The 23,171-nt window shown below is 47.7% G+C and overlaps 3 protein-coding genes across 10 annotated transcripts in view; 2 read left to right on the top strand and 1 right to left on the bottom strand.

The window, feature by feature from the left end:
* The window catches only part of ARFRP1 (ARF related protein 1), a 43,080-nt gene extending 38,735 nt beyond the window's left edge, over positions 1 to 4,345 (bottom strand). For 2 of the 5 annotated variants that reach the window (XR_014790773.1, XM_084854434.1), the window contains exon 1: positions 4,269 to 4,345. The gene's annotated coding sequence lies outside the window, so the exon portion shown is untranslated. Of the gene's footprint in view, positions 1 to 3,662; positions 3,803 to 4,074 lie in introns of all 5 variants that reach the window. The other 3 variants (XR_014790774.1, XM_084854435.1, XM_084854438.1) reach the window with 2 other exon arrangements.
* A 218-nt stretch (positions 4,346 to 4,563) lies between these two features.
* ZGPAT (zinc finger CCCH-type and G-patch domain containing) lies at positions 4,564 to 18,521 on the top strand. 2 transcript variants are annotated; one of them, XM_084854430.1, is made up of 9 exons: positions 4,564 to 5,027; positions 5,553 to 5,618; positions 5,899 to 5,995; positions 6,675 to 7,442; positions 8,791 to 8,924; positions 10,745 to 10,900; positions 12,651 to 12,782; positions 13,494 to 13,908; positions 15,737 to 18,521. In XM_084854430.1, exons 4-9 carry the CDS (start codon positions 6,844 to 6,846, stop codon positions 15,873 to 15,875), a joined length of 1,575 nt encoding a protein of 524 aa, XP_084710556.1. In that variant the 5' UTR covers positions 4,564 to 5,027; positions 5,553 to 5,618; positions 5,899 to 5,995; positions 6,675 to 6,843; the 3' UTR covers positions 15,876 to 18,521. The 2 variants fall into 2 exon arrangements, with proteins under 2 accessions (XP_084710556.1, XP_084710555.1); XM_084854429.1 differs by lacking the exon at positions 5,899 to 5,995.
* LOC146348996 (lck-interacting transmembrane adapter 1-like) overlaps positions 16,865 to 23,171 on the top strand; it is a 23,820-nt gene continuing 17,513 nt past the window's right edge. For 2 of the 3 annotated variants that reach the window (XM_084854433.1, XM_084854431.1), the window contains exon 1: positions 16,865 to 16,949. In XM_084854433.1, the coding sequence (XP_084710559.1) occupies positions 16,932 to 16,949 (18 nt within the window). In that variant the 5' untranslated portion in view covers positions 16,865 to 16,931. Of the gene's footprint in view, positions 16,950 to 19,207; positions 19,397 to 23,171 lie in introns of those variants that run through there. The other variant, XM_084854432.1, reaches the window with a different exon arrangement.

The raw sequence follows: 23,171 nt of genomic DNA, 5'->3' as shown, positions 1-23,171 counted from the left end.
TGTAGAAAGAACCGCAGAAGGCTGTACTAATGCAACCTTCTCCAATCTGGCACTCTCCAGATGTATTGGACTACAACTTCCATCTTCTGCAGTCTTGCTGACTGGGGATTATAGGAGGTGCAGTCCAACAGATCTGGAGGGTACCAGGGAGGGAAAGGCTATACTAATTGGAAGATCCAGTAGCGTATTTACTTAAAGCATTTTTACTCTCCTTTTCAGCTAAAAAGGGCTCCTAAAGCAGCTGACAAAGATCAATAACGACACAATTCCTGCCCTTGGGCTTACAATCTAAGAGGCACAACACAAAAAGGATTGGTGGGGAGAGAAAAAAGCAAACTTAGGCACTAGTTCTTAGTTAAACATTTGGTTAGCTCCCAACAATTGAAACACCTTCTCAGGAGTGACATCAATGTAGCTAGAGGTTGACCTTATGCGGTGGGACCTTGGCTTTCTTGGGCCTAGCAGAAATCTGCCAGCATCTCATCAGTCCCTCCATGGAAAGTAAGACTTGGGGGGGCGGGGGAGATGACACCACCCCCGGAACTGATGGACCTGCTTCATATTGTTCAAAAACCATCCTTGAAAGTGGCTGTGATACAGCTGGAAGTGCTGGCCTTACAAGGTCAGCGTCTCATTACTCTCACCATAGTGGGAAAGGTTCAGGGAGGCCCAGATGACACCCCCAGAGGAGATGGTCCTGCTTCTCTTCCTCACAGGGCAGTTGGTTCTGATAGACGCTGCTGGTGAAAGTTACAGCATCGAGCGGGGAAGCCTAAAGCATTTTGAGGCCCGTGTAAATTCACCACCATGAGGTGCAGTGACAGGTTAGATGGCTTCAAAAGGGAATTAAACAAATGCACGGAGAAGAGGTTATCAGTATGGCTATTAACCATGATAGTTAAATGTTCAGAGACAGTAAGCCTCTGAATACCAGTTCCTCGGGGATCTCCTGGAAGCATGTGTCTGGCCACAGTGGACTAGCAATGGAACTGTGGTCTGATCTAGCAGAGCAATTCTTATGTGAACCACAGATAATTCAAAGAAAACAGCCATGAACCAGCACTTGGGCAAAACAGCAATTTTTCTCCAGTGTTGGTGCCTGGCCAGCAGCACATTCCCCATATACCATGAGTGATATGGTACATTTTGAAGTGCAGACACTCATCGTAACAGTTTGTCCTGATCCCGTTCCTTCGAGCACACACACTCTGGCAATCTGACACAGGACACCCAAATCAGTGAGACTTCTTTATTGTAGGAAATCCCATGGAAAAAGCTTAATGGTTACACTCTTCCAAAATCATATAGCTGATCGTCATTAGCTATAGGCCCTATGTAATTCCAGAACAGTCAAAAGTTAATCACTACACTCATGACAGAGATCCTCACAACTTGGTTTCCCCGTTGTCATCTCCACGGCTCTGAACACAGGGGAAGGGAATCGGGATTCCTGGCATAAATCTTCCCAAGCAATCCAGGACAAGGGTTTCAGGGGAAACGGCTCTGGATTCCTGCTGTAATCCAACCCAGGCAATCCATACAAGGGATTCCAAACCCCTGATAAGAAACTGGAATGACTCCTGGCATGATCATTCCCAGGCAATCAAAAGGGTAGATTCTAGACAAAGCCTAAACAGGACCACACAGAGAGAGTTTGTCCAACTTTGAATCTTCCATTGAAAACTCTGGGTTACATGGTCGAGGCCTATCAAATCCAAGAGTAAAGCGGCACAAGCAGAGAGTTCAACAGCCATAGCTCTTGCCTTGGTAACTCCATGCTGCATGAGATGAGACAGAGAAAAGTCCAAGAGTCAAGATCAGACCCGGCCTGCCAGCGTTCTGGGCTGACAAGGAAGGCACACAATCCACAGCACACAAGAATTCAAAGACTATGAAAAGCATCACGGTACTTTTCAAGGCAAGTCCTTCGCAATCCAAAGTTCCAAACAGAAAGAGAATCCATGTACAGAGTGCCTCCAGAGGCTGAGACAATGGTAGATCCAAACAGAGAGGGTTTCAGGCAATGAGGATGAGAATTTCCTAGCAAAGGCTCCTCAACTTTGCATCAGCTTAAAAGGGGAAGGCGTGACTGTAAGACACCTCTGCCAGACCACTTGACAGACAAGGGCTTTTGGCCTTTCAGCAAGGCCCCTGTCCAAACAGAGAGTCACTGTTCGGCCCTCCAGCGCTGATGCTTCAACTTCGGTGACCCTTCAGCAAACCCCATCCCACTTCTGTCAGGTTCTTGCAGAGAGCTTCCAGCCTCCCTCCTTGCCAAAGCCAACCAGCAGTTGCATGGGGAGTAGGGTGACTCTGCCCGGTTCTGCTCTGAGAATGCTGACAGAGATAAACTCACACAGATTCTGACATTTCACAGGCTGAATAAGTCCAGACCCTTCCAGACTACTTCTGATCAAATTCTAGCTATAAACTACAAGGTCCACTGCAGTGTTGAAGCAGGACCTAACACAGTCCCCACAGCCACGATCCCAAGGAGAGCCCAAAAATTTAGGCAACTGTGTTGATCCACATCAACAAACCAGTTCTAGCAGTTTTCATCTCCACCAAGAGCAGCTATTTTGTAAAGCTAGTGGGGTTGAATTATGCATTCAAGAAGCCCCCCCCCAAAAAAAATACTTTGCAGTACAACAGGGAACAATATATGGTTGCTGAGGAAATTCATTTGCCCCCAGATAGTTGCAGGTCAGAGGGCACAGAGAATTGGGCGGGGGAGATGACATCATCCCTGCTAATCAAGTAGTCCTGGCACATCAAACCTGCAAGCCCAGGCTCCCCTACATCACTGTGAACCACCAATATGTTTTAAAATGTATTAAGCAAGAGTGCATAGTCAGGATCTCTTAAACAGTAAAGGCATAACTAATCTGAGTTAACTGATCCCAAGTATGCACTCTTGTTTAATAAATTTAATGCACATCTGTGGACCATGAGGTGGTCTAGTAAAAAAAAAAAAAAAAAGCAAGTGAAACAAATTGTGTACAAGACTGAAATCAACTTGGCACCACCACTTGATACGAGACCCATATGAGCTACCAAGTAGTTCTAAGAATGCAACTTCTGCTTGCCACATCAAGGACAAATAGCTCAATATCTACTGAAGTAATAACAGAAGCAGAAAACCATGTATTTAATGGATCAAGTTGCTGTGGATCATCCTGATCCAGAGGTGCTTAAGAGGAGACTGAGTAAGGCCATAAATTACTAACATAGGTATTTGGGGTCAGGAAGGCTACTGAACATTTTCACCAGCTGGTATCTTTTCTGGACTTGCAAGACTAAAATGGATCATCTGCCTTGCTTACAAATAGATCTAATACTAGGAAAGCTTGCTCGAACAAAGGCAAGTATTATGATTTGAAAACATTTTGAGAAATGAAAGGTCATGCTTTAAGAGGTGTTTTGCTTTTACTTGGAAACCTGAGAAATACATTTAAGACTGAAGAATCTGAAATATAGCTATGGATGGGAAGATTAAGACAATACACTGGGATACCTTAAATATGCTTCACCTTTTCAAAAGGATTTTGGGAGCCTATGTATTATATATACATCATTTCTGTGACCGCTGATATTTAATTTTTAGAACGGTATAAACTCATTCGTATAACTCTTTGAAGAGCGTGTTGTATTTAACAACTTGCCTGGTAGCCGTAGGTGACCAGGAATTCCAGCCTCTTAGCAGGCTAGTAAGGTTTGTGGGACTATTTACAACGCAGAATTATTTAAACATCATGTTGTGATCCTTGGAGGGGAGGTGCTGACTGGACTGCGCTGCCCCCACCTGGGAAGGGAGGAAACAAAGGGCTCCCATAAGCTAAACCCGGGCTCCATCTGAGGCACGGTCCAGGGCCAGAACCATCCCCCAATTGTACAAGGGGGCTTAAACCCTGCCCCATCTCCCTCGTATCATAATTTTGGGATGTAAGCTCCTCGAGGCAGAGACTCGCCCTCTTGTACTTTTTCTGGACCTTGTATGTCGATGGTAGCATCTCAGCAAGCAAAGCAGTGTCAGAGGGCCCCTGACCATGTACAGAACGCTTGCGCTAATCTCACCGCTCGCTCCCTCCGCTGCATCTGAATAAACCCAGCAAGGCCCCCTGCGGCCGAAGCCCCGGCACCTCTCTCCAGCCGCTGCCTGAGGTGGAGAGAGGCCCCCAGGGACGAAGGAGGGCCCTGCTTGGCGCGAGGAGGCGCGAGGGAGCCGCCCGCCCCCGCCGGGCTCTGCCCGAGGAAGGCTGCGGCGTTACCTGCCCAGGCGAGCCCCAGAGGCCCCCGCGCAGAGAGCCGCGGCCCTCGCCTGACGCTCCTCAGCCGGACGGAGCTCAACGGCGCCTGCGCGCCTTCCTCTTCCTCAGACTCCACCGCGGGGCAGCCCGGGAAATGCAGTCCCCTTCCCTTCGCGGCGCCGCGTCTTTCGAGGGCGGGGCTACAATCCCCAAGATGCAACGCGCCGCCCCGCCCTCGCCGCCCTGCCGCCGCGCATCGCGCCCGTCCCTGCGACCGGCGTGAACCATAGAGAGAGGAAGGAAGAGGGGCCAGGCCAGGCCAGGCCGGGGGGAGCCAAGATGGCGGCTTCCGGGCCCCTGCGCTGGGCCCGCTGCCCTCTCCGTGTGGCCTGAGCCGGGCCCGAGGGCCGGGGAGGCGGAGCCGGGAGAGGGGAACGCGGCGGCTGCGGGGTGCTGAGCGGGGGAGCGAGCTCCGCGGGGTCAGATAGGCGGGGGCAGCGCGGGTGGAGCCCTCCCCGTATTGTTTCCCTGTTATTTGTATGGTGCACTTCGCGCACATCGTCTCCGCCCCCTTACGGCAGCCCTGCAAGGTAGGCCCCTTGGGCGTGCCAGGTCTTCCGAGGAGGAAGGGCCTGGTGGGGCTGTAGTCTTCCCCAGCCTGGTGCCTTCCGGGTGTGTTTGACTACAGCTCCCATCATCCCGGCCCGCGCACACATGGAGAGCCCCGAGTTTGGGAAATCTGTTATCAGCCCCACAGAGCAACGCAAAAGAATTACAATGGTGGGTATAGATCTGTGAATGAATACGTAAATCTGTTTCATTTCAGAAACTTGTAATCCGTTTCTCAGGTATAAGTAGCTTTAAGAAACATTTTAAAGAAATATTAAATTATTTATTATTTATTTATTTATTATTTATTCATTTCATTTCTATACCGCCCAATAGCCGAAGCTCTCTGGGCGGTTCACAAAAACTGAAAACAAAACATATTTATTTATTTAAAAATGTTTCTGTCAGGGCAGAGATTAACTAAGAAGATAGGTTAAGAGCTGAAGCTATTTTTTTTTTTTAATGCGTCCCCAGGTGAATGGCCCAGGGGATGCAAACGTGATGCAAGCCATTCAAGAAGGTTGTAGTTTCCTCCTCTAAATCTTCTGTCTCCGGCCCCCTTGGAACCACTTAGCCTGAGGTTCTAGCCCTTCCCCTGGAGGCCCTGAGGAGGAGTAAGCTTCATACTTCAGGTCAAGTCATAAAAGTTACCTTGCAAGCCAAAAGCCAGCAGCATGATTCTTCCTTGTATTGCAGAAAGGGAGCTAAGCTGGTGCTGCGGGATGCTGAATTGCCAGACTACCCAGTGAGTTCATAACAGAGGTGAGATTTGAACTAGTGTCTTTTTATACTGCATAGCTCTTCATGCAGCCCCACTCTCCAGTATCCGTCCCTGAGACAGCAGAACGTTGACCTTTTTCTTCGTTATTAAATTTGTATCCTGTGCCTTAAGCACATCTGCTCTTGGGGTGATTAATAAAAGCTAAAGCAATACAACACATCAGTGTTTCCCCTTCAAAGGGGGTTGGATGGGGGGCTGTGTGCCCCAAATAGTAAGATGAACGTGCCAGTAGAAAGTGTACTTTTCTAACATTTATTTTAGGGAAGAGGCCTATGTATAGAAGTCTGTGAAACCCCAGAGTGCTCCTGCCAGTCAGTCAGACAACAGTGAGCCACATGGACCAATGATCTCACTCGCTGTAAGGCAGCTTTCTTTGTGCTCCAATAATCTGTTTTCTTTCTTGGGATAGAGTTGCCATCTCTTTTTCCTAACAGGGGACCTATACTTTTAACAGCTGTGTGACAGTAAAATTTAGGCTGCTTCATTTATAGATATGGTGATATATGTAAGGCTTTTTGTGCTGAATTTCTGTGGGTCTCACAAGGCACAGGAGCCCTGCCAGAAAAGACAAGACAACACTTTCTCTATGTACCCTGTCTGTAACTAGTGTTGCTACCTTTTCTTTACTGGCTTTGCTCCTGTACTATTAACAGCAACCCCATACATCACTTTGTCAGGAGGAGTCTCATCTGGTGAACTTCTGCATGTTAGGCTACGTAGTGGCATAAGAGTAAGATTGATAAAAAAAGAAGTTGGCAACCCTGTTTGTGCTTCATTTGTATAGCCTTTGTAGATTAATGCCAACATTTCATCGGCCTTCCTGTCCTAGCTCTAGTGAATTGTGCTCCCAGGAATGGAGGTGATAATAATGGGGCCTATTTTACCTCAGTTTTTTTCCTGTTCAGTGGATAGAATAATGACTGTCTTGCTTTAGTGCTCTATTGAATAACTTTGCTAGCCTGTATTGAGTTTTAGATGTTGTGGTCTTATTTCCTTATCCCAATGTTTCTTTGTCACTTAACTCATCTTTGCTACAGTAAGGTATGCCTGGTTGCTAAAAAAAGGAAGAAATTGCTGGACAGCTGAGAAGACAGTCATTTCGCTTTTGATGAGCATCTGTCGTCCTATTTCCTTGCTACCTTTTAAGCTCAAAATGGACTGAATTCTGAAAAGGGGTGGGCGGCAGCAGCACTTGGTTCTACAGCAATGGATGAGCAGAGTTTGGAAGCAGCAATTCAATCCTATACTGCCCAGCTGCAGCAAGTGGAGTTAGCTTTGGGGGCTGGGCTGGACCCATCACAACAGTCTGATCTGATCCAACTGCAGGCGGATTTAAAGCAGCTGATAGAACTGACAGAATCCAGCCTTGTTTCTGTGAAAAAGAGCAAGCTCTGTTCAACTTTGGACCCAGGGACACTCTCTGCGTCTCCATCCACTGATCTACAACAAGACACTCATGAGTCTGGCAAACTGAGCACTGACGATGAATATGCAGCTTTTAAGGAAGCCATTGCTGAAATTGGGGGTGAGGATCAGCCCTCAAGCACTTGTAACGAGGAGGGAGATGGAGAGGCTGATGAAGAAGAAGAACTAGAGGAAGAGGAAGCCAGTGGGATGAAAGTGAAAGCCCCATACTACAGTTCCTGGGGTACTCTTGAGTACCATAATGCCATGATTGTGGGGAGTGAGAGTTTGGAAGATGGAAGCCCAGGAGTCAGAGTGCTCTACCTCTACCCCACTCACAAGTCCTTGAAGCCGTGTCCCTTCTTCTTGGATGACAAATGTCGATTTAAAGAGAATTGCCGGTAATTGCGCTTAATTGCTCTTGCGTTGGTAAGTGGTTGGGATGGGGTTCCCAAAATGTCCGGGAAGCCTGCATAAGGAAGGGAGCATTCATCCTCATCTCCCACAAAGGAGCTGACCAGTTTGCATTATCCCTACACTTTTTTCAGTTAGGACATCTCTGCACTTCAATGGCTTCCTTCAAGGAGCTCTGAAACATGTAGTTGTATGCAGAGGACTTGAGGTCACTTGCGAAGAAGTTTGTGCATGTTCACAAAATTACAGTTGTGCAACACTTAAACTGATTTGCAAACACTTTTTGTCTGTAGTGTGGATATGGCTTAAGTGTAAGATGAGCAGATAAGATGGTATTATGCCAGCTTTTATTATACCTGCTAGTCATTTAAAATATTGCATACTGTGAAATTATGCACTCTTCCATTAAAGGAGCTAAACATTTCTCTAAAAAAATTAAGGATCATTTATTTTTAAAAGGAATGAGAAGTGTGCTTGGGTTGCAAGTTGGCTAGATGAGTCTGTTGCGCTGTGGAACAAAGTAAGCATGGAAACCGAGCAGGTTATAACCCTATTCAGGTGTTAGGTCTACGTATGTTCGTCGAACCTGTGGAGTGGGGTAATGCGCCATCCCACTGCCTTGAGCATGAAGATCTGCAGGGTCTGAAGTTCAGCTGAATATACTATTGTGCCAAATGCCTGAAGGTTGAGAGAGTGCACTGAGAGTGGATGTTGCGGGCTGGGGTGGCACATGCGTCCCCCCACACACACACATTCTTTGAACATGACTAGACCAATGCTGAGAGACGTGTGGGCTGAATTAGGCCCACAGAGGTTCCCAATCTAGTCCTGCCTCTCTTCCAGGCCCCTCTCTCCCACCTGACATCCCCACCCATTTTTTCTGCATGGAGCAAGGAAAACTGGGTGGGGGTGGATGATGTCAGGAGAGGGGGCAGGGCTTTGTGGGTGGGTCCCGGCCCCTTTGGCATAATCTGGCCTGCCGGATTGGTCCAGGCAGGTAATCCAGCCCCAGGATCAAACAAAATTCCTTGCCCCTGGAGTAGACCTAATGCCTGTATAGGGCTCTTGTTCATTTGGTTGGTATTAGGTTGGCCATGTCAGGCTCTTCAAAGCAATGAATAAAGTTCAGGAAGAGGAATAGAAATAAGCAAAAAGAAGGCATTTCTGCATCTCTAGAATGTTTGGACCTTGCATAATCCTTGTAAGGCAGAGAAGACAAAAAACAAAATGGGAAGCAGAGCATGAGAGCAATAGCCCTCTCCCTGTTGTTCCCTAGCAGTAGGCGTTTCAGTCAAGGCACTTGTGATTGGCTGTCCCTGTGTTGGTCCTCGGCAGGTTTTCTCATGGGCAAGTTGTACCTGTGGAGGAGCTGCGCCCCTTCGAGGAGCCCGACCTCAGCTGCCTGGCTGTGGGCTCAGCCTGCCTGGCAAGACATCAGGATGGGATCTGGTACACTGCCAAAATCACAGGTGGTTGTCTCCATGTGTGCATTTTACTTTGCTGTGGGGATAAAAGGTGATTTCAGGCCTTTGTCTATGCTGGCTGGGGACGAAGTCCAACATATATAGAGGGCACCAGGTTGACCTGGACCTGTACAGGGTGCAGGAGGAGCAGGCAGGCTGCTGGCCCAGGTCTGGGGCCCTCTCAAACATACACAGGCTCTGACACAGGTTTTTGCATGGTTCACCCTTGCAAAGAAATCCAGAAATGACCTGCCCAGAAATTGGGGTGGAGGGGTTTTTTTGGCTAGGTCATATTTCCGTATGAAGCTGCCTTATTCACAGTTAGGCCACTGGTTCATCTAGTCCAGTTTTGATCACTCTGACTGGCAACAGCTTTCCAGGATCTGAGGCAGAGGTTTGCGTGTTGTTTTTCCCCAGCCTGCTACCTGCAATCTTTTTTAACTGCTGATCCCTGGGTTTGGGCTTGGACTTGGGATCTTTTACATGCAAAGCATCTGCTCTGCCACGGTGCTCAACAAATTTGGATTTTTTCATAAAAGTCCTGAACAATGAAAAGGATCATTTAAACATCATACTTTTAAAAGTGATGGGTATAAAAACAACCCTTCTGGAATTAGAGAATTATGGTCACAGTCCTGTGCAGATTCCTGTCTGCACTGGATATTTATAAATCAGTGTGCAGTGCTCAGAAGCAAGTCCCACTGAGTTCAGTGGGTTTACTCCCAGGTTGCTGGATTGTAGCCTCAGATATTTAACTGAAATGGTTTATTGGACCTACTTTTTGTCGAGGAGTTGTCAGAAATGTGCACCTAATATTTGAACTTTCTGAAAAAGTTTTTGTAATGATATCAGTGATGTGGGTTTTCTGGAAAATTTTGAACTAGGAAATTTCCCAATGCAAATTAAGGTCATTTGCATGAGGACATTTTCAGTTTGCATCTGAAAATCACAAGGAAGTTATTTAATTTAGCATATTTACTAAATACAAGTAAAATAAACAACAAGTACCCCATGTGAATTTTTTGTCCCGATAGTACACAACAGGTATTTGTCCTGAAATAACTTGAAGGAAAAATAAAAGCACCCTTAATGTGATTTAAGTGTTATATTATGTAGACATTTTTATTGGAGTACTTTTAAATATTTAAAGACAATAGCATGTACTGCCCTTACAACTGTTTAAACATAAGAAAGAATGAAAGGTACTGAAAACTGTTGAGATACTAACATCCTCTGCATGTTTACTCAGAAGTGTGTCCCATTGTGTTCAATGGGGCTTACTGCCAGGCAAGTGTGCATAGGATTGCACCTTATTCAGCTTTCCCCAAACTGGTGCCTTCCATATATTTTGGATGACAACTCCCAGCATTCTTCAGTCAGCATGGCTGGCTGGGGATGCTGGGAATTGTAGTTCAACACATTTGGAGGACACCAGGTTAGAGAAGGCTGCACTAATTAATTTAGCAACCCAAGAAATATGCCTGTTATGATAACCACTCATCTATTTCCAGTAGAGTTCAACTCTCTTCCACTGTGGTTGCTGGGGCAGCTTCACTATTTATTAGTTCCATTTCACTCTGAGACATATATGTATTTCAACAACATATATGTATTCACTCACCTACTTGCTAAGGTAATCACCTGAAAAATATCAATTATAACTTTGAGACAGCCAGGCTTTCCTAATATTGTATTTGCAATTGGCGTCCCTTTATTGTTACCAATGAACTTATGAAATGGAAAATTTTCCGTCCCACATCACTGAATGGCATAGAGGTGCTCTACTGTGAGCACCGAATTATAGTTGAACACTTTTCCTTCTTCAGACATTGACAGCGGTTACTACACAGTGAAATTTGATTCGCTCCTACTAAAGGAGGCTGTTGTGGAGGGAGATGGTGTAATGCCCCCGCTGCGTGGCGAGGAGAGCTCCTCTTCGGAGTCGGAAGGCGATGAAGTGGATGATGCTGCATATGCTAAAGGTAAAGATGTGGCAAGTTCAAAGACTCCAGTGCTTTTCTCTGAACTGCTGCTTTTGCTTAGCAGAACTGTATCCTTCCAGCTTTGGGGAAAAGAACCATCTCCCATTTTCTTGGGTCTGCTACTCATGGAAATGTTGGATCCCAAAGGGATTTACTTCTGAGTAGACATGTTACACTGGTGTTCTGTGCAAATGTGCAGCTCTATTCTGTGTACAGGATTAGCAGTTCTTGTTTTAAAGTCTCATTTATTTGAATTGGAACTCTGGACTCCTATGTATTAACCAGTAACAGCTGTTGGACACTAAAACAGACTGCCTTAAGAGGTGTTGGCAGGCCCGGCCCAAGTTACATTGCTGCCTCAGGTGAGGCAGGACTGCCGCTACTGCCCACACACTTGCATTCACTCGCTCCCTTGCTTGCTCCCTTCCTCCCTCCCTCGTTGCAGCTGCCGCCCCAGGCCTCCCCTTGCCCTGATCACGCTCGCCTTTCTTGGCGGTTGGCACAGGAAGCACTGGTGAGCTGCACTCTTGCGTACCAGGTGGGAGCAGGGCCGGCCAGGAGCTGGGGCGGCCCTTTTGCAGAACCTCTGCGGCGCTTCCATTTCTGTTGCGGGAGGAGTGACCTCTCACAGAAGTGCAGCAGCTGGGCCACAATGTAAGAGCAGCCAGACAGGCAGGAGTGAGTGGTCAGCCAGGCTGCTGGCTGATCCAGCGAGGGAGGAAGGTTGAGTGAGCAGGCTGGCAGGCGGCGGCTGCAGCCAAGGCAGTGGGGAGGCAGCTCCGGGCCCTCCTGGCGGGGATGGGGAAGAGCGAAGCATCTCGCCACTCTTCCTACTCCACTGCCTGATGCAGTGCATGACCCCGCATACTGGTGGGGCCGACCCTGGGTGTTGGGCTCTTCTTTGCCGGAAGATTTAAGTGGAGGCTGGATGGCCATCTGTGAGGGTGCTGTAATTGCATCCTGCATTGCAGATCCTGCATTAAGCAGGGGGTTAGACTAGATTGGTGGCAGAGGGACAGGCATCAGGCTTGCAGAATCTACTTTGTGTTTTACTAGAGATCCTGAGATCCACCAACCAGAACCAGGTGCAAAAAGGTGGTGTGGGACAAAATAAAGTAAGCATTAAGGAACAGGGTCTCTGAGTACATGCTCAGCCCAGAATTTGTGATCAGTACCAGAACCGAGCTCACGAGTCCTTTCACCAAAAATCCACTCTTTGCCCACAAGCTTTTTTTCCAGCAGGCTAATTGGGGGGTGGGGGGGAGGAAGCTTTTGAGTTGTTATTGATAGCTGGTAGTCAGAGATCCTTGTTAATGTACTGCAAATTGTCCAGAGATCTACCAGTAGATCCCGAACTACCTTCTGCCTGCCCCTGGACTGCATGACCTCCAAGGTCTCTTCCAACACTGTGATTCCTTGAAATGGGAGAGGGGAGGTTGCTGATGGATCCAGTGCAGGAGATGGAGCCAGGTAGTGGGCCAGGTCTTATTTCTCTCCCCTCAGATCAGAGTTCTCTGCAGACCTGAGTCAGCTGTTGGTCGCCAACCATTATTTTTAATCCAAAGCCAGACACCGAAGTGGAATGAAGGGTACTTAATGAATACTGAACAAAGCCCCTTGGTCAAAATGCTGACAAAGAGGCCAAGGTTTCCCAGTTAATTTCTGCTTCCAACCTTCATTAGGCTTCGCACGCTGCTTGATTTCTCCAGCATTGCTGCTTTCCTCTAAAATCTTCCTTGTATTGTCGTAGTCATTGACTCTGGCACCCCAGAGAATGGGGAAGGGCCCTCCGCTTGCAATTCCTCCTTCGGCAGCTGGGAGGCGCATACTCGCGGCATTGGCTCTAAGCTCCTTGCTCAGATGGGATACGAGTTCGGGAAAGGTAAGTGTGTGTTGATGCACAAAAGATGGCTGTCATGGGTGGCAGAAGTCTATACTTGGAAAGGGTTGGTTGTGCCATGGCCTTAAATACAGCACGTCATTCCTGTCATTGGAAGAAAAGGCGGAATCTGGGCTCTGAAAATGAACACGTGGACTAGGAATAGTTGCTTGTAAAGGCACAAGCTTCTTCCTAGCCCCCAGCTGCCGTACTCTCCTTCACCCAAACCTTATTTAATTTGGACTAAACTGGGGAGGCATCATATGAGTCTATGTGCCCTGGCTGTTGGGGAATGCATCTTAAAACTTGACAAGGCCAGCATTGGGAGTGTCCCTGCCTTCCTCCGTGTTTAGAAACCCCTGGCTTTCTCCACTCAGAAAGCAGTGGACGTCCTTGCCACTTTCTGAGCCCTTCTGTGGCTTGATGCAACAGGGGTGGGTCCTCACCACCACCCCCATTTCCAGCTCAGAATTGGGGAGGAGGGTAGAGCAGGAGGTTTCCTCCCCCAGGCACCCTTGGTCATGAACAGGGTGCAGCAGCAAAAAAGACCCTGCTCCTTTCCCTCTGCCTGGTGGGCGGGGACCCATGTTGGTTTGCTAGAAGGCTGGCCAACATGTGCGGACCTCCTGTGAGGCACAAGTGGGAGCAGATCATTTGGGAGTGGGCTTCTTCAACACTGTCATGGCTCAACCATGGCTCTTTCCTCCGTTTCAGGTCTGGGAAAGAATTCGGAGGGCCGCGTGGAGCCAGTATTAGCTGTTGTGCTGCCGAAAGGCAAATCCTTGGACCAGTGTGCCGAGATTCTCCAGAAGAAGCGGGAGGGCAAACTTGATCCGACCAAGCCCAGGAAATGGCGGGCCAAAGGGAGCAGGGCCACCCGGCTCCCCAGGCAGAGCCCGAAGCCCCGGAATGTGTTTGACTTTCTGAACGAGAAACTTCAGGGCAAGGACTCTAGTGAGCAGGAGGGAGGGCTGGTGCCGTTGGAGAGGAACAGCAAGGAGATCTACCACGCCAGCAAGAGCACCAAGAAGGCGCTGAGTGTGCGCCTCTTCCAGACAATGGAAAGAATCGACCAAACCCAGAAGGACATCAGAGGGATCCAGGAGGCCCTGGCACGCAACGTTGGGCGGTAATGTGGACTCCTCATTTGAGCCCAGGAGCGCTCTGAGCCCCAAGCTGGCTTGGCTCCTTTGGATTTGAGGGCCAAGCTTGCTTGTCTCCTTTGGTTCTGCAGGTTCCAAATTCCGTGTGGTCATCTGATCTAGAATATAGATCCCTGGCAGGGTGCCACCAATGTTGGCTTGGCGCAGTAGCTAGGCCATTGTGTGTGGTGGCTGCCATAACTTTCCTTCCTCTTCCCCGAGTCCTCTGATGCATGCAAGACACTTCCGCTCCATCCACCTGCCTGGGACCATCCTGGGGAGCAAAGCACCCCACTGGGCTTATTGATTCTGCAGCCGGCCAAGAATGATATCACTGCAGATGCATCCACTCCGGCCAAGAATGATATCACTCGGGGGGGGGGGGGGGTACATGAGTACCAATTGCCATCATAGAGGGCAGGACCCCACACTGGCCACAGCAGAAATGGCACTTCCTTGCCGCAGCTGTGTGGCTTGGGGCATAAGAGGAGAGGCAGCCCACTTGTGGTAGTGTGGGGGAGAGGGATGGGGAGCCAGGAGGTTGTTTGTCTTGTCCTTCCTACTCAGTCAGGGACAGGTGTCTGCCTCCAGGAGAGAAGGCTCACAGCCACGAGTCTTGGCTGCTGGCATTGATGGAAGGCCAGGCAAGTGATAACTGACAGGTCTGAGCCAGAGCAGGGCACTTGCCGTGATCACCCAGTAATGAGTGGATTTGTGGAGGGAAGGTAGCATGTGGATTTTTCATATGCAGAAGGCCCTTGGTTATATCCCTGGTGTCTCCAGGTAGAACGGGTGCCAAACCTCTTTCAGCCCAAGGGCTAAATTCCATTTTGGAGAAACTCTCAGAGGGTCATATTCCAGTAGTGGGTGGGGGCTGATGGCAAGGGGCGGGGCCAGAGGCAAAGGGAGCAGAGCCAAATACCAAAAATACCAGCATATTTCGGCTTCCAGTTCTTCTTACCAGTAGCTGAGGAGAGGCATTTCAACCCTTTAGAATAAGGGGGAAACACACAAAAGCTGAGAAACCATGAAGCAATGGTGGGGGGGGGGAAGCGGGTACCACCGGGTGATGTGGGGAAGGGTGTGTAGCCATCTGAAGAAACCTGGAGGGCTGGATTTAGCCACTGAGCCTGGAGTTCAGCACCCCTGGGTTAGAGGGGCCAGGTAGCAGGTGACAGGAAAGATTCTCCACTTGAGGCCTGAATAGCTGCTGCTAGTCAAGAAGAGATGGTGCTGGTCTAGATGCCAACAGTCTGACTCTGCATAAAGCAGCTTCCCACATGGAGACTTGGTTGTAGGAGAGTCTTCGCCTTCTGGGCTTTTCAGAAAAGCGAGATCCCAGCCTCCATGGCTACCTGAAACTATTTGCAGCATTGGGGGGTAGAAGTGCTGTATCATGGCATAGCACCCTGTCTCCTCTTCCTGATCTCCAGTCCTTTCCTCCTGCCTCTCCTCTGCTCCTTGCAAGAAATGCAGAAACAATTTATTTTTTTCTTAAAGTGACAGGCTTGGAACAGAGCAATAAAAGATGCTGAACTCAAATTCCTGTTACAGCGTTTATGGAAGAGCAGGAAATCTGCATAGATTTTAGTGTTTTGTGAAACTCATTTTGTGTCTGGCCCTCTGGCTCCTTTTGTTTGTTTGTTTTGGCACGGCATTTGGTGTTTCTTAATGTAGATGTTTGACTGGATTGATACAAAAATTTTTATTGGATTGATATGGGAGGAAGGAGAGAGCATGAGCGTCCCTGGTTTGACAGTGAGCCTTTCCTCTTCATGGAATGGCCTCCTAATTCTCTCTGAATTTGGCTTTCAGGCACACCATTGCCACAGCGCAGCTGGAAGAGAAGTTGGCTGCGGCCCACAAGAGGCTGGGCGAGCTACGGGCTCAGGAGGCCAGTCTCCAGCGAGAGCAAAAGAAAGCGGACACACACAAGAAAATGACAGAGTTCTAGCCTCCCTCTCTCCATCAGACCTGTCCATTGGCTCAGTTCTGGTCCTGGCCAGACTGCATAGTTGCTGCTGGGCTGGAGCCAATTCTGCTGTTCTTGGAGCTCTTTCACCCCAGCTGCTCAACGGTGCTGCTGGGTATGAAATGGCAGACCTGGGGATGCGAACAGCTTAGTGGTTTGCCTTTCCTCTTTACGCATTAACGCCTTCCTGTGGAACCACCAGGGAAGCAGTGTGGCCAGCCACAGATAGAGCTGTACAGAAGCATTATCGGGCATGGAAGTCGCTAGCACACTTCTGCTACTCTCCTGGTTGTCTCTTTGGCTCTTCCGGCTTCCAGGATTCCTTTATAGCATTGTGGTGGTAGTTGATCCTACCTTATCTAGCAATAGGTAGAAACACGGTAACAGAAAATGACGGAAGATAAGATGGTAGCATCACTTGGTTCTCTTAGCACCTCCAGTTGTCTTGGTCTGGCAGAAAGAACGGCTACATTCTTGTGCACAAGGTTTGCCCCTTGTGTCGCGTCAGTTTTTAGGCTGGTAGAATCCATGTAAGGCACCGTACCCCTCTGTGCTCCACCATGTACAGCTCCAGGCACAGGAGTTCAACATCTGCCAAAAGAAGCCGCTCAAAAGTATAATTAGGGTTTTCCGTGGTTTTGCTGGCCACATACAGCAGCAGCTTGGTTCTCTGACCCCTTTTGGCCTACATGGCGCTGGGGCTGTCTGTAACTGGCTCTTCCATCAAAGTCTAGGAAGTCTGAAGGCGGAATCACATAATCACTAAGCAGGTGGGCTTCAGTGGAGTGGGATACTGGTCATGTGTCACTCCAGATACATGTTGAGCTAGCATGACTATGTTCCTGAAACCACCTTGAAATCTGAGTGGGAGGGGGCTTGAAGATCATGGCTCTCCACACAAGAACCAGCAGGTGTTGAGTTTTTAAATGTTCGTGAGATTCCCCCCCTCTGAAGCTTACAGCATCTTCAATCAGAATTGAAGCTGGATCTGAGAAAAGCCACTATAGCGGTTGCTCATACCTGCAGCCCCAAGTAGAGATGGTATCAGAGAAGCGGGTAAGATGTTTGATCTCGGGAAGAATGTGAGGTCTGCAGGGCGGCTGTTGGTGCATGTGAGGAGAATGGCAGTGGGTTCTGTGTTTCGGGGCAGGCATAGACATCTGTGTAACTTCCTGTGCACATTTCCTTTCTGACGCTAATTCTAAGTTTGAAATGAAAAACAACAGTTTGCTGTATTGTGTCTTTTTCTTTCCATCTTTGGGAGCCTTTTTGTAGCTCAAACTCTACTAGAAGCTGTAAAAAGGCCGACTTTTGAGTGTGTGCTTGCGCTTGTGTGCAATGTAAGATGCATCCGCCTTTGCTGTTGGGTTTGCAAAATGTAATTCCCCAGCAAGGAAGACCCCTGGCTTTCTCAATTGTGCCTTTAGGGGTGCAGTGTTATGCATGTTTAGACAGAAATAAGTCCTATAACTCCCAGCTTTCCCCAGCCGGCATGGCTGGCTGGGAGAAGCTGGGAGTTGTAGGACGTACTTCTGTCTAAACATGCATAGGATTGTGTCATAAAACCTTTAATCCTGTCCCTTCTCTCTTAATTCGATATATGAATTGGCTCTGTAAGTAGCTGTGCATAAGCAGAAGCTGAATTTAAATTCCTGCTATTTAATTAATCCCCACCAGTTCCGTTTTGTTGAAGTCACTTCTGCCTCTGCCTCAGTTTCTCATCTCTCATGGAGCCTCAGTAGTGTCACATTCATGGGGATCTCATAGATAACTGATGTTAAAAAGACTGTAGTGAACTTCACACGTCAAATGTGCAAGGTTCCATGTTCATGAATAAGATTAATTCTGTTAAAACAGGGTGTGTAATGTAAGTCTCTTCATTTCATCTGAAAAAACAACAACAGACTAAGCTGTTCTCCTGTACGTGAGGGCAGGCTTACTTAGAGATCTTTGTAATGGCAATAAGCGCCACAAAGTGTAGAACTTACCCGCCTAGTCCAGAAGCTGTTCGGGGGGAGGGCTCCCAAAGTCTTGAGCGTGGTGGTTTTCTCCTTTAAGACTCCAGTGCTAGGCATCCCCACTGAATTCAGTGGGGCTTACTTCTAAGTAAACATGCACAGGATTAGGCTCCACAAATATGCCCAAGACAGCAGATCCACTTCTGAGTCTGTGTAAATGACGGTGAGCATGTTGGTCCTGAAGCATTTTTGTGTGGTCCTGGAAATGTAGTAGAATATTGAAAAGCCACCTTTTCTTCCCCACCACCCTTAATGTTAAGCATGTTGCTAGTTCTCATGGGGAAGGTTTGCTGGATGAACTCCAAGTCAGGGAACTCAGTCAAAGACCATAACTCCCCAGGTTTTCTGCCAGTCACAAGACACTCCTTGGACCCTACACACTTCCTGCCCTCTGCAATCCTGTGCATACTTTGCTGAAAGTAAGCCCCATTGAACAAGATGGGATTTACTTTTGTCTAGACATACATAGGTTTGCAGTGTTGGTGTCCTAGGGATGCTCTGCCCCACCCACCAACTATTCCTCCAAAAGGAAACAATCAAGTTCTGGAAATCTGCATCCCAAATAAAATGTCCAGCTTAAGTTTAGCTGTGACAATTTATGCAGTAAAAATGTGGTGCTTCTTTGGTACTAGAACTCAATGGTTTTCCATAAGAACATCAGAAGAGCCGTACTGGATCACACCAACGGTTCATCTAGTGTAATACTCCATTCACACAGTGGCCAACCAGCTGCCTGTGGGAAACCCACAAGTAGACATGAGTGCAACAGCACTTTCCTGATGCAATCAGAATTGTATCCTCACCCACTAGTTGTATGGAGTGAGCTATGGGCTTTGGCTGCGTTCCAGTGTTGTGACTGCGGAGTCAGACCAGAGGTCCATGTAGCCCCACAGCCTGCCTGCAGCAATGGCCAGCCACCTCTGGGAAGCCCATAAGCACCTAGTAGGTTCCATTCAGCTAGTGTGCCTTATAGCCATTTGATAGAGCTGCCCTCCAGGTGATAATACAGCCTTCCTGAACCAGATGCCCACTGCAGGCTGGGAATGATGGGAATGGAAGTCCCAACATCTGGAGAGCACCAGATTGGGGAAGGCTGGGATAACGGCACAAACAGATGATGTCCTGCTGAAAAGTTCCACAAGGGAGGAGTGGACTATACTTCTATTGCCGTCCACCTGGCAGGACTTCTTTGCTTTCTCTGCTTTTGATTTTGAAAAGCAACCTGCAATTGGGTGTTGTGGGCAGGAAACCAGCTCTTGGTATTTGACTGCATGTTGCTTCAGCTCGGAGACATCCACATCCTCTAAGAAAAGCATCTGAGCAAGAACAGCGGTGGCTGCCTGCACCCACTGAAGAAGGCAAATGGGACCTTTTCTCCTGAACAAAACAGACAGCCAAGCTGAATGACCAGCGGTTTCCATTCACTGGGACCCATCACAGCAATGCGTTTCTCTTCACTCTTTTCCAGGCTCCTCAACTACTGAAGTAAGTAAGCTTCACGAGTAACCTTCTGAACTATCAGTCAGGACAGCTCTGAAATGTGGCTGCAATCCTAGGCACACTTACTTGGCAGTAAATCCCATTGGATTAAGTAGAATTTATTTTGGAGCGAACTTGCATAGGATCGTGCTGCATTTGCAGGGAATCCCTGCAATGTTGCTATTGTTGCCAAAGGAAAACAAACCGCTGGAAGATGTATGGCCAGTCAGTGAATTCTGTGTGGGTTTTCAAGCTTAAGAACATAAGAGCTTTGCTAGATCAGACCAAGGCCTATGTAGTCCAGCGTTCTGTTCCCACAGTGCAATACTGCGTCTGATACTGGAGGTGGTATATAGCTGTCCTGACTATTAGTAGCCATTGATAGCCTTGTCTGCCATGAATTTGCCTGATGGCCCTTTTAAGTCATCCAAGTTGGTGGCCATCAGTACATCTTGTTCCATGGTTTAGCTATGAATGCTGGCAACCCTGTTTTGTAGATGACATGGTGGTGGGAATCTATTCACTTGCGCTGTAATAAAGTGTAGAATACACCGCCTTAACCAGGGAGGAAACCCTATTTAATAAGAATAAAAGCAAAACACCACTAGACCAGTTGGATCTAAGTTTTTTTTTTTAGATGATTGGTTATTGTTCATCTGAATTTGCATATATTGGCCTACAACTAAAATCATTATTAGAAACGAAAAAACGATCTTTAGAGTAAAGGTAATAAAATGTATGTGCAACTCAAAGACATGACTTTTTCTATTGTCATTCACGTGGCATGTCTACTCACTATTTACTCAAGCCATACTCAGCTGAGAGGGGATTACTCCCGAGTAACTATGTATAGGACTGCAATCTAATTCTAACGTCTACAGAATTTCTGCATTGCCTTTCTGGTGACACCATCAAGAGTTTTTGCTTGCCATAAGACCAACTAATTTATGATGGGGTTGATGGATTTTATCTACCGTTCGTGATTGGTTGGACCGATAAGCGTGCAGCTCTACAAATGACACCGTTTGAGGTTATAAATGCAAATACAATAGCTAACCTAAACACTGACTATGGCATAGAAACATCAGTGTGATATCGTTCCAGTAATCTAATCTATGTCTAAATCTAAGACTGGTCTTTACAATGTGGCCCTCTGGATGCTAGGCTTACATCGTCCCTGACCATTGCCCATGCGCACTGGAGCTGATGGGAGTTGGAGTTCAGAGAATGCAGCAGCCTCTACTGCTCAAAAAGCTGCTGGCACCATTGCTCCTAATTACAGGCAGAGAAGACGCCTGGCACCTCTCACCTCAGCGAAGGCCCTTTTCCTTGTGCACACCCAACATATCTATAACAGCAACAGGATCCATGCTGAGGACTCTGAAGCCCATCTTAAGATCTGAGTAGCTTCCAAAGTGTGAAGGGAGTTATTAACTATAGCAGTGTTCTGTTTATCTTATTGGGGTGGCTTATAGTTAAAGAAAAACTAAAATAATTAAACTACATCAAAAACCCACAATTACAAAAGCTTAAACTACAGAAGAATAAAAGAGCATTAAAGAATAGTATACAAAACAGACTCATCTGATGTTTTTTAAAAAGGCTTTGGAAAATGAAAAATGCCTTTGCTAGAATGACATAGAAGTGGTTTCCAGAGCTCAGGCACCAGGAAATGGCTTTCTCACCTAGCTCACATCAAAAAGGCCCACAGCCAGAAGGGCCTAGAGGGATGATCTCAATGCTGGGACAGATACATGTGTTAAAAGGTGCTTGGGCAGGTACGTGGGCGTAAGCTCCTTCAAGCCCAGTGGGCCTCTCAGGAAACATCTTGCAGAGGGGGAGACATGGTAGTTTGTTGCAGCAAGAACAAAAGCGAACGTCTTGTGGCACCTTACAGATCAACAGATCTTTTATTCAGGGGCCTAGAGCCAAGTGTCTTCAAATGCACCCGCCAACTCGCCACTGGTGAGTGCATCCCTTAAACTGGTGAAGGCAGCATCAGGGAGAACCCCCGCCCTTCTCCACCTTCAGGAGAAGGGAGGGGATGTCTCTGATGCCACACTGAGGCCCGGTTCACATGTAATGACAATCCATGAGTTGTTTAAACCAGGGACGTTGCTAGGTACTTAAAAGATCTGCGGCACAGGCCCATAACACAAACTTGCATGGGCTTATATTTTTCATTTATTATATTTCTATACTGCCTCATAGCCGAAGCTCTCTGGGCAGTTCACAAAAATTAAAAATACATTATACAAAGTGCAAAGCCATTTACATAAAAACATAAATGGATAGCACACACACAAACAACATATATCTAAAAACATTTTTTAAACAAGCAAAGACAATCCAAAACCTGGTTAAAACCTCATGTTTGCCACATGCCTGAGAGAAGAGGACAATTTTAACCTAGAGCCAAAAAGATAACAATGTTGGCTCCAGGCAGGCCTTGTTGGGGAGATCATTCCATAACTGGGGGGCCACCACAGAGAAGGCCCTCTCCCTTGATGTCACCCTCCAAGCCTCCGTTGGAGGAGACACCTGGAGGAGGGCATTAGATGCTGAACATAGTGTCTGGGTTGGTTCATGCCAGGAGAGGTGCTCGCTCCATCAGGTATTGTGGTCCTGAGCCATGTAAGCCTTTATTGGTCAAAACCAGCACCTTGAATTGTGCTTGGAAACATACAGGCAGCCAGTGCAAGCAAGCCAGAATTGGTTATATGCTTGGACCTTGTCCTTGTTACCAATCTGGCTGCCACATTTTGCACAAGCTGCAGCTCTGAACCGTCTTCAAAGGCAGCCCCATGAAGAGTGCATTGCAGTAATCTAACTTGGAAGTTCCAGAGCATAGACAACTGAAACCAGGTTATCCCTGGCCACACAGGGCCATAGCTGGGCCACCAACCGAAGCTGGTAGAAGGCGTTCTGTGCCACAGGCTATTTCAGCCTCAAGGGACAACGTTGGCTCCAGGAGGACCCCCAAGCTACGAATCTGCTCCTGCGGGGGAGCACAGCCCCAACCAGAACAACTCTGAGTGTGGACTAAGTGCCTTTCCCTCACCACTGAAGCTACCAAAAAGAAAAACACACAAATGACAAAACATGCATAGCGTTGGGCGGAAAGGGTAGTCAGTTCAATGAACTGGAAATGGGTGGGCAGTTCACGAAGCTTGCAGCGCCACGCTCACAACTCAGGACTTATTTCTGCGTAAACATGCAAAGATCAGGCTGCAAACCTCCCTCCAAAACTAACTTGTGCCGGAATCCTACGTACACTTTCCTGGGAGTAAGCCCCATTGAACATAATGGGACTTCAGAGTTTAAATATCTAGGATGGTATAAGTGAGCGCTATTTATCTCCCCTCCAAAACTGAACTATTTTTATTAAAGCTTTCTGTTCCTGGGAACATCGGACTGAACCTGGACCCCCTGCACGCCAAGCACGTGCTCTACCCCTGAGCTATGGCTCTTGCTATTGCCGGATAATGGCAATGGACAAAACTGCCCCAGATCCCTTCTTCTGCGACCAGGTGAACCCACTTTTCTCAAAGACTCGGGTGCGGAGGAGAAAAACAAATCCTCTTGTCTGTATGAAGTCAAACACAGTTCAGAACTTCTCTTGCCTCTGCCCTTGAGAATTCCCCAAGACATGCTTTGGATGGAAACAAGAAGAGAAAGAGAGACCAGGATAGGGGAGGGAAGAAGAAGAAGAAAAGAAGCACGATGATGATAAATGGAGGTGGGTTGGACTCGATGGTCTTATAGGTCCCTTCTAATCCTA

The sequence above is a fragment of the Heloderma suspectum genome, chromosome 4, assembly GCF_057233095.1.
Source record: "Heloderma suspectum isolate Gila_16-S chromosome 4, 16-S_ref, whole genome shotgun sequence".
Classification (NCBI taxonomy): domain Eukaryota; kingdom Metazoa; phylum Chordata; class Lepidosauria; order Squamata; family Helodermatidae; genus Heloderma; species Heloderma suspectum.
This window is presented reverse-complemented; position numbering and strand designations above follow the sequence as displayed.

Bases quoted from the DNA above. Each gene is read 5' to 3' on its own strand.
- ZGPAT (XM_084854429.1), top strand. From the start codon at position 6,844: ATGGATGAGCAGAGTTTGGAAGCAGCAATTCAATCCTATACTGCCCAG. The intron at 8,925-10,744 runs GTGGTTGTCTCC...TTCCTTCTTCAG, and splicing joins GTACACTGCCAAAATCACAG to ACATTGACAGCGGTTACTAC. The intron at 10,901-12,650 runs GTAAAGATGTGG...GTATTGTCGTAG, and splicing joins TGATGCTGCATATGCTAAAG to TCATTGACTCTGGCACCCCA.